This window comes from Oncorhynchus keta, chromosome 28 (genome assembly GCF_023373465.1).
Source record: "Oncorhynchus keta strain PuntledgeMale-10-30-2019 chromosome 28, Oket_V2, whole genome shotgun sequence".
Lineage (NCBI taxonomy): Eukaryota > Metazoa > Chordata > Actinopteri > Salmoniformes > Salmonidae > Oncorhynchus > Oncorhynchus keta.
This window is the reverse complement of record NC_068448.1, coordinates 62,670,988-62,685,246: the sequence shown is the minus strand read 5'-3', so window position 1 is coordinate 62,685,246 and position 14,259 is coordinate 62,670,988. Positions and strand designations below refer to the sequence as shown.

Sequence of the window (14,259 nt, the reverse complement as noted above, 5' to 3'; positions counted from 1 at the left end):
GGGTTAGTCTGTTTCTGTGGTCCAGAGATTGGAGCTGTTTGCTTGTTTCTGTGCACCGTGGAGCTTTCAGTGACACAGCAAAGCACAATTAGGGTTTGTGGTTTCATTTCGGATTGGACTGAAGGTAAAATGGGATTGGTTCTGTGAACTCACGGCACAGATTCTGTATTCTGTGGGTCTTGACTCTGGTTGGTTATTTTTGGGTTAAATTGGACTGGACTAGCTTGGAGCATCTGAATGGACCACAGGTTCCATGCCCTCTCGTTTATGCAGGTAAGCAGGAGGGAGTGAGTCTGAGCTTCAGGTTGCTTATATTTCTTGGCTAGTGTTCCTGTTGGATTACCTCTCTGATCCGCATGGTGCTGTAATCACACATACAAACACACACACAGTGCTCCAATCAGGATAATTCCCAAAGGAGTATCCACGTAGCCTCGGGAATGGAACACCATATGGAATACTGCATCTCTGTAAGTGTGTGTGTGTGTGTGTGTGTGTGTGTCTGTGTCTGTGTGTGTGTGTGTGTGTGTGTGTGTACTAGTTATGTAAGAGAGAGGCCTCTTTCTGACAGGAACAGGAAAGAGAAGCCCTGTGTGGCTCCGTTGGTAGAGCATGGTGCTTGCAATGCCGTAGTACAAAAAAACGATGAGAATGCATGCACTCACTACTGTCGCCCTAAATAAAAGCGTCTGCTAAATGATTCAAATGTAAGCGAAGAGATGTCAAGAAGACAGAGAGGGAAGAGGGTTGAGAGAAGGAATGAAGGATTATGGTAGAGATGAAGCAGAAATGGATAGAGGAGGAGTTAGTGGGGGGTCAGACTTATTCCAGGTGTTTCTTTTGAAGTGGAAATGAAAAGCAGCAGACTTTGCTGTGACACACACACACACACACACACATACGTCCAGGCTGGTTCTAATGTGTTCCAGCAGGGCCCATTCTTAATGACTGTGTGTGTGTTCCATGGGAAGAATAAGTCCTGTGCTGCGTCATTCCCAGCCTGTAGAATGTCTGTGTGTGTTGCAGTGCCAGTACGTCTAACGTGACCAAACTGGAGGAAATGGAGCGTCTGCTGAGACAGGCTCAGGCAGAGAAGAATCGCCTCATAGAACACAAGGTAACATACACACGTGCACAGATAAACAAACAAACAAACAAACACACACACACACACACACACACACACACACACACACACACACACTGAAATCTAAAGTAAAGCATGTGTTGTGTCAGGAGCAAGAGATGGAGTCACGCAAACAGGCTCTGGAGGAGGAGAGGAGGAGGAGGGAGGATCTGGAGAAACGACTGCAGGAGGAGACCAACAGACGACAGAAACTCATCGACAGGGAGGTGAAACTACGGGAGAAACAGAGAGCACAGGTGAAACAATAGGCATACGAAACAGTATCTCTCCAGGACTAAGATTGCTGACCACTAGAGTAACCTTTAACCCCTGTCCCCACAGTCCCGTCCTCTGACTCGCTACCTGCCAGTTCGAAAGGATGACTTTGACCTAAAAGCCCATATAGAGTCAGCGGGCCACAGTGCTGACACCTGTTTCCACCTGTCCCTCACGGAGAAGACATGCCGAGGATTCCTGGTCAAGATGGGGGGAAAGATCAAGACCTGGAAGAAACGCTGGTTCGTTTTTGACCGCAACCGACGAACGCTCTCCTACTTCTCAGGTAAAGAACAGACAGGTACCATGGACTGGAGTGTGAGTAACACACACCTCTAAGTCCTAATCTTCTGGTCTGATTGTGTGTTTGTAACTGTTGTGTGTTTTGTCTCTGCTGCAGACAAGCATGAGGCCAAGCTGAAAGGGGTCATCTACTTCCAAGCAATAGAGGAAGTTTACTATGACCACTTAAAGAACGCACACAAGGTACCTACTCCTTTGTTGTGTGTGTGTGTGTGAGACATGGTCTTTCTCTTATTAAATGCTGAATCCTTGTAGCCTTGCTGTATCTGATCCCTACTCTCCCCCCCCCCCCAGAGTCCTAACCCGTGTCTGACGTTCAGTGTGAAGACTCATGACAGGGTCTATTACATGGTGGCCCCCTCTCCTGAGGCCATGAGGATCTGGATGGATGTCATTGTCACTGGGGCCGAGGGATACACTCAGTTCATGGTGTAGAAGGAGCGATATGGTCACGGCGGAGGGATACACCCACTTTATGGTGTAGGAGACTTGATCTGTACACGTCGGAGGGATACACTCAGTTCATGGTGTAAAGAGGGGTGCTTCGGAGTGGAAGGATACAGCCAGCGTGTGGTTACGACGACAGGACTAGCTCCTCTCTTTTCTCTGACACAGATGGACTGTTGTTTTTATTTCTGTATTTTATTATTATAGAAATGTCCAAGGACGTGTTCTCCAACAGTGTGCCTTAACTCTCACAGTAGCTCCGCTGGGATTGGCCAGTGTTTTTATGCATCATTAGTAAACAAGCAAACAGAACGGTCATTTCAATTCCAGGTTGTGTAGGGTCAAATGATCAGGCGGCAAGTTACTGATATTTACTCATCCCCAAAGACCTCAGGTCTCGTGTGTGTGTGTGTGTGTGTGTGTGTGTGTGTGTGTGTGTGTGTGTGTGTGTGTGTGTGTGTGTGTGTGTGTGTGTGTGTGTGTGTGTGTGTGTGTGTGTGTGTGTGTGTGTGTGTGTGTGTGTGTGTGTTTTTTTTTTTTTGCTACATCGTGATCACATAACCCAGAGGTGCTAATCTTTTTGTATGATATCTTTTCTCATGAGGCCAATGTCCATTGCGTCTTCTAGTGTAGCCAAGGTCAAGTCATCTGTGGTAAAATACAATACCCAAGGTTGCTACTTGGGGAATAGGTTGTCATTGAGATTCAGCCTTATACATGTCAGTGGTAGAATAAATACAGGATCATATAGGTTAACCCTCACAGATTATAATCATGCTGGTCGAGCTTTCGCTGCGTATTTTATCGTTGACTAACCAGATAGCTATATGGTAGCTGTGAGTTGTATTTATCAAATGCCTTGTTTCATGTTTAATGGCCAGCAGCCTTGGCATATAGGCTTACTGTATGTTAGTGCTCAGTCACGATGCTTTTCCTTCCCACCATCATATACATCTAGTTGTTCCCTCTCATCAGTAGAGGATGACAGCTGAACAGTCTGAGGGACAGAGGATGACCCCTAAACCATCCCAACTCAACCCTACCACCTTCTGCAGTGAGTGTAGAACTGAAAGGACAGATGGAAGCAAATCCAATCCATTTTTGTCACTTGCTTCATAAACAACAGGTGGAGACTAACAGTGAAATGCTTACTTAAATGACTCAATTCCACCCTGCCCATTATTTCTGCTGTATCCTTTCAGATATGAAGCATCCGGGGTCGGGCTAGCCAGGCGTTTGATTCATTATCGGGCATTAATGTGCTTTTTAACCATTATACAGTGGGGCAAAAAAGTATTTAGTCAGCCACCAATTGTGCAAGTTCTCCCACTTAAAAAGATGAGAGGCCTGTAATTTTCATCATAGGTACACTTCAACTATGACAGACAAAATGAGAAGAAAAAAAATCCAGAAAATCACATTGTAGGATTTTTTTATGAATTTATTTGCAAGTTATGGTGGAAAATAAGTATTTGGAAATAACAAAAGTTTTTCTCAATTCTTTGTTATATACCCTTTGTTGGCAATGACAGAGGTCGAACGTTTTCTATAAGTCTTCACAAGGTTTTCACACACTGTTGCTGGTATTTTGGCCCATTCCTCCATGCAGATCTCCTCTAGAGCAGTGATGTTTTGGGGCTGTTGCTGGGCAACATGGACTTTCAACTGCCTCCAAAGATTTTCTATGGGGTTGAGATCTGGAGACTGACTAGGCCACTCCAGGACCTTGACATGCTTCTTACGAAGCCACTCCTTTGTTGCCCGGGCGGTGTGTTTGGGATCATTGTCATGCTGAAAGACCCAGCCACGTCTTCATCTTCAATGCCCTTGCTGATGGAAGGAGGTTTTCACTCAAAATCTCACGATACATGGCCCCATTCATTCTTTCCTTTACACGGATCAGTCGTCCTGGTCCCTTTGCAGAAAAACAGCCCCAAAGCTTGATGTTTCCACCCCCATGCTTCACAGTAGGTATGGTGTTCTTTGGATGCAACTCAGCATTCTTTGTCCTCCAAACATGACGAGTTGAGTTTTTACCAAAAAGTTTTATTATGGTTTCATCTGACCATATGACATTCTCCAATCTTCTTCTGGATCATCCTAATATCATTGGTTCATAATCAAATATTAAAATGTCATACAAAGAACAGAATACAAACAAATGGATAGCATACGATCATAGATTAATTTGACTACACAAGTTTACAAACAATAATCACAAGAATGGCTTAAGATCTTGTGATTTATTGTGACTTTGCCATTGTAATTGTTTGTAAACTTGTGTAGTCAAATGAATCTATGATCGTATGCTATCCATTTTGTTTATGTTGTTCTTTGTATGACATTTTAATATTTGATTATTAACCAATGATATTAGGCCACTCAGACACCTGTCCATGATTACAGACACCTGTGTCTTTTGACACTATATAAACAAGTCATCCCGCAGTGTTTGTGATTATACCCTGATGAAGACAGCTTGGCTGTTGGTATTACATTTTTGCATCTGAGCTCCTAGAGTGTGCGGCTCTCTTTTATTTTCAAGTTTCTATTCCGCTAGCCAGCACCTCGTCTTAATAGGTGTGCGTTTCTTTTTCTTCTAGATCGTCTTTAATACTGATAACAAGTTCAAACAGGTGCCATTAATACAGGTAACGAGTGGAGGACAGAGGAGCCTCTTATAAAAGTTACAGGTCTGTGAGAGCCAGACGTCTTGTTTGTAGGTGACCAAATACTTATTTTCCACCATAATTTGCAAATAAATGCATAAAAAATCCTACAATGTGATTTTCTGGATTTTTTTTTCTCCCTAATTTTGTCTGTCATAGTTGAAGTGTACCTATGATGAAAATTACAGGCCTCATCTTTTTAAGTGGGAGAACTTGCACAATTGGTGGCTGACTAAATACTTTTTTGCCCTACTGTATATATTTTTTAAATGGCAGTTTTTTTTTAATCATGTAGCTATATCATGCTGTATTTATGCTATTGATTATCAATGCATGTATCTTTATTTCTGCATACAGAAAAAGCAAGAACATATATTAAAGTAAGAACATATTGTCACTTAAATGTGTTGGTCATTTTTCTTGAAAATATAACATGTTTTCATGAGACATTGATTTGATGGAAGGGTCTATGATCCATGTAAAGATTCTGTTTATGCTAAACGTCACTGGGAAACTCTGATCAGAAGCAGCAGTGTTGTATCAGAACCGCTCGAGGGGTGATCTGGTCCTGTATTCAGACTGGCTCTCAGTCCTCTTGGCACATTGTATACACACAGGGGTTACATGAGGAGAGACCTTCAACCAAAGAACAGGGTCACTTCTCCCACGGTCTTAAAGAATATCAGATAATCGAGACCTGCTATAACCTCATCTTTGTCATAGTTTTCTGTTCAATCAGCGAGTTCTTGATGTTCTTGTTTTTCTGTCAGAAACACATGTTAAATTCTCATGTGGTGGCTCCCTCACTTGTGCATGTATGTAAGGAAGGGGATTGTGCCTATAGAATACATCATGTATAAAAGATGTATCATTTCAGAATAAGTGGTGCTGTTGTAGGTCAGCTGATGTTGCTGGTCTGTCTGGAGCATGGAGTCAGGGAGAGAGTGGAGGGGTCAGAGAGAATGACATCACTCAATGGGGTCAGAGAGAATGACATCCCTCAACAGGGTCACAGGGAAGGGCAAGAGACCACCACCACCCCTGACATCTGGACCGAACTGAGGTGCACTGAGTGATGTGGTGTAACAGAGAGTGGATGTTAGATCAACATATTGTTTCCCTTTCATTCCAGTCAAAGTAGCTGAATTGTTATCCATGGGGGGCAGAGTGACAGTCAGTGAGAAGGAGGTGAAGGAGCTGGAGAGAGAGAATGCAGGTACTACACAAGTATAGACATGAAATGGCACGTTTATTTATCTTACTACAAATGCATCTTTCTAAATAAAAAATGCAATGTAAATCATCCTAAACATGTATAGAGCACCTTCAAAAAGTATTCAGACCCCTTGACTTTTTTCCACATGTTATTATGTTAGCCTTATTCTAAAATGGATTAAATAAAACAAAATCCTCAGAAATCTACACACAATACCCCATAATGACCAAGCGAAAACATGGTTTTCAAAGTTTTTGCAAATTTTATAATAACATTTAAAAAGGGATGCCTTATTTACATAAGTATTCAGACCCATTAATGTGAGACTCTAAATTGAGCGCAGGTGCATCCTGTTTCCCTTGATCATCCTTGAGATGTTTCTACAACTTGATTTGAATCCACATGTGGTAAATTATATTGATTGGACATGATTTGAAAAGGCACATACCTGTCTATATTAGGTCCCACAGTTGACAGTGCATGTCTGAGCAAAAACCAAGCCATGAGGTTGAAGGAATTGTCTGTAGAGCTCCGAGACAGGATTATGTCAAGGCACAGATCTGGGGAAGACTACCAAAACATGTCTGCAGCATTGAAAGTCCCCAAGAACACCGTGGTCTCCATCATTCTTAAATGAAAGAAGTTTGGAACCACCAAGTCTCTTCCTAGAGCTGGCCGCCCAGCCAAACTGAGGAATCGGGGGTTAAGGGCCTTGGTCAGGGATGTGACCAAGAACCTAATGGTCAATATGACAGAGCTCTAGAGTTCCTCTGTGGAGATGAGAGAACCTTGCATAAGGACAACTATCTCTGCAGCACTGCACCAATCAGGCCTTTATGGTAGAATGGCCAGATGGAAGCCACTCCACAGTGGAGTTTGCTAAAAGGCACCTCAGACCATGAGAAACAAGATTCTCTGGTCTGATGAAACCAAGATTGAACTATTTGGCCTTGATACATTTACTGTATTTGAGTAATGTTTGATATTATGGTTTAACTTTGTTCAGTAATCATTTTCTTTCATGTTATGTCAGCCCTGGTGGCCAGTGACAGCCAGTGAGTGTGAAAACACAAGTACTAGGAGGACTTTGACATAATGAAACCATCACCTTAAAAATGGTCAGGATAACTAAATGCAAGTTCACTTTTGCATATGTTTTCTGTTAAACAACAGCCTTGGAGGCCAGAGTACCAGAGAGAGGGAGGTGGAAGAGCTTAAGAGACAGAATGCAGGTAACAGATGCAAACCTTTGCTCAGGTTTATTCATCCACATTTGGATTTTAAAGTTATAGTTTGCTTTTAGGATTTGGATAAAATGCATAAAAGACAGCCAGATAAAAACATGATCTTATTTTACTTTGATTACACATAAGTAAATTATAATGTAAATTTATTTTTTTCACTCTCCCGTGTTTACAGACAGACCAAAGCTGGCCTTCTCTGTTGATTTAGGTGATGGACTGTTGGGACCCTTCTTCAGTACTGAAATCCCGCTCATCTACAGTAAAGTCATCACCAACACCGGCACAGCCTACAACTACAACTCAGTTACTGGTATAGTAGTGCATACTACTACTACTTCAAAAAGTATTAGTTGTGCCATTACAGTGCCATCAGATTGTAAAGAATAAGTATAGGTATACACACAGAAAACAAGAACAATGACTTGTGACCTAGGAGTAGGAGTCGTGATTTTAGCATGTCAATCTTGGTGGGGCAAACTCAACAATAGCAAACATTATGCATGCCAGCAAAGCTACTACAAAACACAACACTAAAACAATACATTAATTGCACTATAACGTTGACAAACGGTGCCCACAAACTGTTAGGGCCGACATAAAGCTGTCCCAATAGCAGAGCTTTCTTTTCAGCACAATGGAGTGAATCCTTACCACCGCTACACCTGGCTATCAGCGGAGCCTTGTCTAGCAGTGAAACAGTTAATTCAGCCTCGTTTACTGCCTTTTAAAAAACATAGCTGATATGGCTGACTTGCTTAACAAGAAATTTGTGGAGTGGTTGAAAAACGAGTTTTAATGACTCCAACCTATGTGTATGTACAATTGACTTCAACTGTATATCTAATGCATTGTCTCTAGAGCTGGAAGAGGGGGATGTGGTCTACATGTGTCTCCCCAAAGAGCATGTGCTGGCTGGTTCTTCTTGGTTGCGCAAACACCTTCAGTGGCTTCCTGCTCTTCCCTGTGTGAGAGATGTTATATTGAGCTCAACTTAAGAGTCAGGTTAGAGCTTCCTAGACCAGGGGTGGGGCAACTGGCTGCTCCCCTTGTTTAGGAGAGATTAGCTTTAAAACCGCAACATTTTCTCTACTCTTAATGGCAAAATGTTTAGAATTGCAGGAAATTTACACCAAAACTTCTCTCCACTGTCAAGAGGGGGCTGACAAAATGTTTAGGTCGCAATGTGGGGGGGGATCCCTCATCAGAATGTTGCTTAGGACCCCCAAAAGATTAGGGGCTCTGACTGCATATGTGGGTATGGATGTGAGCATAAGCAGACCCACAGCAACCCTCATGGTGAGTTCAGAATGTTTGTGGCCCCCAACCCATCCAAGATCATTGTTCTCATAACCATGAATAAAAGCATTAAGTATTTTTCCCTCTCACCATTGACTTCTTACTGTTGATAGTATTGTATAAACATTTCAAAACTAGACCAAGTAACTGAATACCCATTATGGCATCCATATCTGGTTTTCTTAATTTGTTTACTGTGAAACAAAGCACTGGCTTTGCAGTAATTAATTAGGTGAACTGTGCCTGTGAAAAATTGTAGTTAGATTCTCTGGTAATTTCATCCATTTTTTTGCCAGTAGTTCTGGCGAGCCAACTATGGTCCCAAAAATCGCTGTGTCCACTGAGCTGTTGGGCCAGCCCTGCAACCTCATTGGATAATGCTGGGCAGGCCCCTTGCTAGCTGTCACTTAAATGGGAGGGGCTGAAGATCATTGTCTCAACTTAAATTGCTAGTGGGCTGGTCCACCTGTGGTGAAATGTAGGGAACATGGCACAGGAAAATTGCTTTTAAATTAAATACTCAAATGTACAAGAGCATGTCTTTAAGAGCAAAGCTTCAATGTGCCTACCATCTCATATGAATTAAATGTTTGACAGTGCAGATAATTATTACCTGCAATAGTGACAAGTGTACTCAAATTAATCAATGAACCGTATTGCATAAGCATATTTGTATCATATTGGGTGAAAACCCACACAGAAGAGATTTCACAGACCAACATTTTATTGATGACTTCAGCTTGAAGGGGTGGCGGTTTCAGGATCAAATGATAAACAGTTCGCAGGGTTGGACACTGTGCTGGACAAGTGCCTAAAGGCCTAGGACACTTAACATTCTAGAACACCGACAACTTCTAGAACTTTGCAGACTAGAGTTCTAGAACATTCTAAAGGAGTAATTCTAGAACACCTCATTCTAGAATATTCTAGATTAGAAGTCTGCTGAGTCCTAGAAAACTGGGACTGGCACACGCTCAGTGGGGGTAGGTGGCTAGGTGGGGGTCCTTAATCTTCAGACTCTCCCGGGCTTCTGATGTCATCGATCTTCAAGATCATCTTAACCACCTGGGTGGCCAGAGAGATCTGCTGCTTTTTCCCATGCAGAGTCTCAATTACATGTTGCTGCTTCATGTCTAGGACAGAGAAAATAATCCACATCAATAACAATTACAGCTATATTAAAGATATAACGCTTCATATTAAGTGTTTACATGTAGCCCCTAGACAGGTGAATGAAAACATTTAACATTGTGAATATTGGATATACAAAAGATAAACACAAATGTACAGTTGACAAGTTGTGAGTCTGTCCTTACCATTGGTGTTGAGGTGCAGACAGTCGATGCCCAGGGCGGGGTTGTTCTCTGTGACCTGCCTGGCGCGGACCTCTGTCATGGTCTGGATGGAGTTGAGCCCGCTGTTCTCTGCCAGGGCCATGGGGATCACCTCCAGGGCATCAGCAAATGCACGCATGGCATACTGCTCCAGAGACGGGCACTGCAGAGAGAGATGGTGGTAATGAGCACATCGCTTTGTTTCAGAATCATCATCAGGCTATTACGTTTACTCCTGGGCACACTCTTGATGCAAGTCAAATACAACGTTTTAATCTTTCACCTGATACTGTGTGTGTGCGCGCGTGTGTACACACTACCTTGTCAGCAGCCTGGTTGACAGCGAGGGCACAGGAAATCTCAGAGGCTCCGCCCCCGTACACAACACGGTTGTCTCTGACCAGGTTACGGATGACACACAGTGCATCATGCAGTGCACGCTTAGCCTCCTCAATGATCTGACAGGGAAATGAAACAGTTAGTTCTGGGCTGCAATGAAAGCCTGTACACTTCGGTACAGGAAGTGTCCACCCGTGACCTAAAGATACAGCTGATGAGGAATCACAGCTGTCTACATTAACTGATTATCAGTTGCCTCAGCATAATCTCTTAACAGTCAACATTAGCAGACTACCAGTACACCCACCATCTTGTTTCCTCCACGGATGAAGATGGTGACTGCCCTGGAGTTCTTGCACTCCTCGATGACCAGCATGCGGTCCTTGGTTGTGCCAAAGCAGATCTCCTTTACGACGCCGGCTGAGCCCAGCTTCTCAGCGGTCAGCTCAGAGAACCGAGGCACGATGCGGCCCCCTGTCGCTATGGCAATCAGCTGAGGAGAAAACAGTGAGGTTAGCGATGCAGAAATACTTTAGTGAACACCCTCCCCCCGATAACTTTTTGTAGGTAGATTGCAAGATGTCTGTACGTAATTTGTGTGTGTGACGGTGCGCGTATCACCTCGATCTCAGGCCCTCCGACCCAGCGGATGGCAGGCAGTTCATTCTGCAGCAGCAGGTGGTTGGCCTCATCATCAAAGCCCCACTGGCAGATGGCCAGGTTAGCACCAGTATCCTTGATCTGATAAAAAAAAAGTAAATAGTTAAAATATTACATTTGACACATTCATGTTATTTCACCAAACTCCACTATCTGGTAAAGAAAAAAAAGAAAGTGTCTTTTAGTTTAGATCATATTCAATTAGATTCAAGGAGATGAGGGGCACTTCATATACACATATTTAAGTTGTCCAGACTGAATGGCTGGAATTAACCGTATGCAGCTGTGTTAGAGAAATATGAAGTCCTAAAGTTTCTGTGACTGACCTGTTTGATCATCTCCAGGAACTTGTCCTTCTCATACTTCTGCAGGGCCTTGTATTCCTCCACACAGGTCACGTCCAGCTTGTGCTTGGTCTTGGGCTTAGGGGGCTCAAACGGGCAGGTCAGGATGGCCATCTTTGTGTCTTTCAAGAGCTGAGGGGAAAAGAGCACAGGCAATTACTGTACAAGATCATTTATCTGGCTAAATACAAAAAGTGCTTCAGACTTAGATGGACAAAAAAATAATACCCCTAAATCTACAGAAATCGTCAGCTCTCACACAAGCCTAATTTAAGGTGAATGTCTTAAATGAGAGGCGAGACAGCCGTGGTGATGTATCCAGTCAATGTCAGACCACTCTACTGGGGACAGAGTGACTGGAGTAAGGGAGGGGAAGAGTTACTGATCCAGTCGGTCCTAGTTTACACTGGGTTGGATCTGAGGTGTGCTAACATGACCCTTGTTTGTATCAACTGTATGACTGGGTTTGGAACTTGGATAAGGTACCACTACCTTCTGATGAAGGTCATCTAGCCTAAACGTCAACGCTATTACATTAAACTATCCTGAGCTGTGTGTGGTGTGTACCTTGGGCATCTGAGGGTGGCTGAACTCCTTGTCTATGATGACTCCCTTGATGAGCTGGGTATCCTCCAGCTTGCCTCCCACCTTGCCCTCCATCTTGATCAGCTCAAAGTCCACGTCCTTACGGTTCATGTCCGCCACAGTCAGGACGGCGTTCACTGCAATCTCTGCCATCTGTCTGTGGCAGCGGTTGATCCTGAGAAAGGGAAGATGGGGGAGAGAAATCTGTATGAGACCTTATGAAACCAATGACCAGGTTCACAAATAATAACTTAATTCTACTTTCCATACGGGCCAAATCAATTTGTGTATCATTCATCTTTGTGCAAAGACTGCATGGTTCCATTAAAATAAAAAATACAAGTAGACGTGCAAACAATAAAAAGGCATCTGCTAGCTGGACCATTAATGAAATTCTTGCAAGTTGCCATGACGACCACAAAACATACTAACAGCCAGTGAGACTCACACTTTGGATCCCAGTGTGGTCATGGCAGTCTGGATGAGTGGCTCCGTGTTGCTGGGGTCGTATGGGTAGGTCTCGCTGATCTTGTCCAACTGCGCAATGGCGATCTTGGCGGCCTGGTCGTAACCGTCAGAGATACGGATGGGGTGGATGCCCCTGTCCAGCAGCTGTTCTGCCTCCTCCAGGAGAGCACCAGCCAGCACTGGAGGGGAGATAAGTTAGGATGAGTGTACCAATATGATTCTGCATTGATGAACACAATCTTATCATAGAAAGAATTGAGCATGGCTTTTAGAAATGATCAGATGTCTCATAAGCCCCATGTAAGATTAAGTTCCTAGATGGGAGAAGTGAGAAAGCCATGCTGCTGTATCCCCTGTCAATGCAGCATTAATCCAGATTAGCACCAAAAAAAGGAACCAGAAGAAGAGTACAATCCAATTTTCATAATAGGATATCGATGCAAGAGATGACATTTGTTTATTTAGTAAGCTAATGAGTCAGACCAATCACAGACTCAAATCTGTAGGGTCCCGTACCAACGACTCCGGTGGTCCCGTCTCCGATCTCGTCGTCCTGAGACTTGGAGAGCTCCACCATGAGCTTGGCGATCTGGTGGTCCACATCCATCATGCTGAGGATGGTAGCTCCGTCATTGGTGACGGTCACCTCTCCATCCCGGTCAACCATCATCTTGTCCAGACCTGTAGGAAGAGGAAGGGGGGAAAATCAAATGTACTACACAATGAATGTGTAGCCGTTACTGTGTTGAGTAATGAATGATTGGGCACACACCAATACTAGAAGTTACTTTATTGCTCTGTTTACAAATGTTGCTCCTGAGTGGCACAGCAGGCTAAGTCACTGCATCTCGACAGACCCTGGTTCGATTCCAGGCTGTATCACAACCGGCCGTGATTGGGAGTCCCATAGGGCAGCGGACAATTGGCCCAGTGTCGTTAGGGTTTGGCCATCATTGTAAATAAGGATATTAACTGACGTGCTTAAATATAATCTAATAAATAAGCTTCAGTGTGGCTGTGTTTGTTCGGGCTTACCGTTTGGTCCTAGAGAGGTCCTCAGCGTCGAGGCAACTGCCTTTGCTGCCATGATGTGAGACTGCACAACACAAAAGGACATTCGTGAATTTCTTCACTGAGGCTGGGATTCTGCAGGAGTCAAACTATAACCAAATAAAATCAATACATCTCTGGGACCCACTGGCTAGATGGCCATGTCCGTGAAAATTAAATTGCCGATCAAGATTCCACGTTAATTGCCAAATATTGTCAGCTGAGTTAGGCTATCCAACTGTGTCGCTAAACTACTTTACCTAGCTACGTCATGACTGCATTTAGCATGTGTAAAAAACAATAATAAAAAAATAGGACTTTATTCATCATAAGTGATAACACAGAACTGTTGGTGGTATGTTATCTAGCGAATTCCATTGTTTATTTGACAACCAGCCGCGCCTCACTGTGGCGTCCTCAGAAAATAAGCACATGGGCAGACTAGCATGCAGTTGCTAGCTAGCCATATAAATAACGTTTACAACATGAACTAAACATATGCATTGGCCCGTAATGTTATAATGCAGCTAGCTAGCCAACAGTCTAGCTAAACAAGCGGGTCTGAAGTTGTTGTGCATTTGAAGTGTTGTGCATTTGCCTTGACAAGATCCTGACGCATGAATGAAGTGGCATGCTAGCTGACTTGCTAAATCCATTGTACCTTCAGTGCGTCAAGGCCCGATAAGCGAGTCTTCTTATCCTGATCCTTGATGATGATGAACGGCCGTCCATACTCATCGAATGCGAGTTGCCCCATAGCGGACATATTGCCCGAAAGACGGCGACACTTTAGAAGTGTCCACGGATTAAATTCGGACTTTCACCAGTGAAAAAGTGGAGTGTTGGTAGGCACCTGGTCACACTGGTCTGCTGGCGACTTCTAGAAGGATCTCGGGGCGGGG

At 43.6% G+C, this 14,259-nt stretch overlaps 2 protein-coding genes across 10 annotated transcripts in view; one reads left to right on the top strand and one right to left on the bottom strand.

Moving 5' to 3' along the window:
• phldb2b (pleckstrin homology-like domain, family B, member 2b) overlaps window positions 1-5,218 on the top strand; it is a 51,836-nt gene extending 46,618 nt beyond the window's left edge. For all 9 annotated transcript variants that reach the window (XM_052483483.1, XM_052483485.1, XM_052483486.1 and 6 more), the window contains 5 exons: window positions 1,027-1,117; window positions 1,237-1,383; window positions 1,469-1,688; window positions 1,803-1,888; window positions 2,000-5,218. In XM_052483483.1, coding sequence (XP_052339443.1) covers window positions 1,027-1,117; window positions 1,237-1,383; window positions 1,469-1,688; window positions 1,803-1,888; window positions 2,000-2,140 — 685 coding nt within the window. In that variant the 3' untranslated portion in view covers window positions 2,141-5,218. The remainder of the gene's footprint in view (window positions 1-1,026; window positions 1,118-1,236; window positions 1,384-1,468; window positions 1,689-1,802; window positions 1,889-1,999) is intronic.
• Window positions 5,219-9,283: 4,065 nt separating this feature from the next.
• Window positions 9,284-14,259, bottom strand: LOC118361648 (T-complex protein 1 subunit epsilon). The gene is made up of 11 exons (XM_035741747.2): window positions 14,019-14,259; window positions 13,343-13,403; window positions 12,824-12,988; window positions 12,288-12,486; window positions 11,822-12,014; window positions 11,237-11,386; window positions 10,872-10,991; window positions 10,558-10,743; window positions 10,232-10,369; window positions 9,894-10,074; window positions 9,284-9,710 (listed from the first exon to the last, which is right to left on the bottom strand). Exons 1-11 carry the CDS (start codon window positions 14,121-14,123, stop codon window positions 9,583-9,585), a joined length of 1,626 nt encoding a protein of 541 aa, XP_035597640.1. The 5' UTR covers window positions 14,124-14,259; the 3' UTR covers window positions 9,284-9,582.